The sequence below is a fragment of the Colobus angolensis genome, unplaced genomic scaffold, assembly GCF_000951035.1.
Source record: "Colobus angolensis palliatus isolate OR3802 unplaced genomic scaffold, Cang.pa_1.0 Scaffold1, whole genome shotgun sequence".
NCBI lineage: Eukaryota > Metazoa > Chordata > Mammalia > Primates > Cercopithecidae > Colobus > Colobus angolensis.
This window is the reverse complement of record NW_012110918.1, coordinates 3,520,620-3,522,526: the sequence shown is the minus strand read 5'-3', so window position 1 is coordinate 3,522,526 and position 1,907 is coordinate 3,520,620. Positions and strand designations below refer to the sequence as shown.

Here is a 1,907-nt window from a genome sequence, read left to right as displayed (position 1 = left end):
AAAAGTGAGAAAAAGATATGAATAAGCAATTGACAGGAAGTTCAACAAACACATGTAAGAAACTTAACCATGTGAGTAAGAATATGTAAATTTGTATACAAAATACTTTTCACCATTGGCAAAAATGTTAAGAGGAATGATGTTGAATTTAAGTGACAGAATAAGGAAACCGAAATGTATGAAAATTACTGGTATAAATCTCTTTTGATATACAATTAAGCAGTAGCCATCACTGTTTTTTAAATGTAGCTACCATTTGACCAGCAAGTCCACCTACTGTTTCTATACTGCCAGAAATACCTGCACAAGTACACAAAGATATATGTTAAAGATGTTCAAAAGCACCACTATTTGTAATAATCAAAAACTGTTAACAACATAAATGTCTATTAATAGAGACACAGTATGTGAATTATGGTTTATCCATACTCTGGAGTATCATGCAGCAGTTAAAAAAAAAAAAGAATTCAATTCGTAACACAAAAAGATTCTCTACATGTATCACTGAGTAAAAAAAGCAGGATGCAGAACAATACATGCAGAATGATCCTGTTTATATTTTAAAAACGCCCAAAACGAGAAAAATCACCCAAAGCCCTCCAAAAACTTTGTAAACATATATCCATAAATGTAACTGCAGAGAGAAAGATCTAAAATGTTACACACCAAACTGTTGATGGATGGTGGTTACCTTTGTGGAGGGAAGTATGAAAAGGATCTTTCTTCCCCACTCTGTGTGCTTTTGTAGATTTTTAAAACAAAAACATTGAGTGCAAGTGCTGTGTTTAAAAAAAAAAAGAAAAATAAAGGAAAATAACATCTAAATTCCCCCCCACCAAACTTTCATTTAAAAAATTAAAAACTAAAAAAGAAAATAAAAAAACACAAAAGAAAAGAAAAAAAGAAAAAACCTCCCTTTAATGGAATGGATGAAGTATTTTCTTACCTATCTCTTCCTGAATAGAGACAGGTGTATGAGATTCTCTTTCTCCATTTTCAGGATCATCAGCTGCCTTAGCAGATTCACTCTGGGAAGAATTTAGTTCACTGCTGCTGTTACTGTTTTCCAGATTAGGTTGGATGGAGGTAGTGGTAGCACTAGTGTTACTGCTCTCACATATCTTGTTAGGTTCTTCTAGAAAAATAGAATATCTGATTTTTAAATTGGAAATCACATGAAAAATGATGAATTATCAGAAAAGACATTTGTTTTAGGATTTCATTACAAAGCTGTATTTTTAAAAGAAAAGCTGTTCATGTATGAGTAATACAATGTATAAAAGAAAGTGGTAAGCAACACCTTATTTTTTTAGGTCTTCCAGGCTATTAACTCACTGACTTTTTGGGGAGGGGGCAGTGGTGAGGGCCTAACCCTAACTCACTGACTCGTATCACCTTAGTCTCCAGTACAAGGCAGACATTTTTTGGATACCCCAGAGCTGGAGAATAACCAAGTGATATGACTACCTCTCAAAACTTAAAGTGCACCAGATATTGCAGAGGTGGTTTGCTGAGATAGTATTAAAATCTGAAGCTTATAGTCTTACTTTTCAAAAGTACTCAAACAGTATTAGAAACAGAAGTAAGCAGGATTATTTAACTCTATGGTTTTCTGCCTGAATCCCATGCCCCCCAAATTAACTGGAAGGTAATGCCTAAATCTGATTGTTAACTTCTTCCTCTCTTTAAGATGGAGTCTCACTGTTGCGCAGGCTGGAGTGCAGTGGCACAATCTTGGCTGACTTTAGCCTCCGCCTCCCAGGTTCAAGAGATTCTCCTGCCTCAGCCTTCTGAGCGGCTGGGACTACCGGTGCATGCCACCATGCCTGGATAATTGTTTTATATTTTTGGTAGAGACAGGGTTTCACCATGTTGGCCAGGCTGGTCTCGAACTCCTGACCTCAGGT

At 35.9% G+C, this 1,907-nt stretch overlaps 1 protein-coding gene across 1 annotated transcript in view; it reads right to left on the bottom strand.

The window, feature by feature from the left end:
- The window catches only part of BPTF (bromodomain PHD finger transcription factor), a 178,463-nt gene that overhangs the window by 95,862 nt on the left and 80,694 nt on the right, over positions 1 to 1,907 (bottom strand). Inside the window, exon 5 of the mRNA XM_011931095.1 lies at positions 274 to 276. Within this exon, the coding sequence (XP_011786485.1) occupies positions 274 to 276 (3 nt within the window). The remainder of the gene's footprint in view (positions 1 to 273; positions 277 to 1,907) is intronic.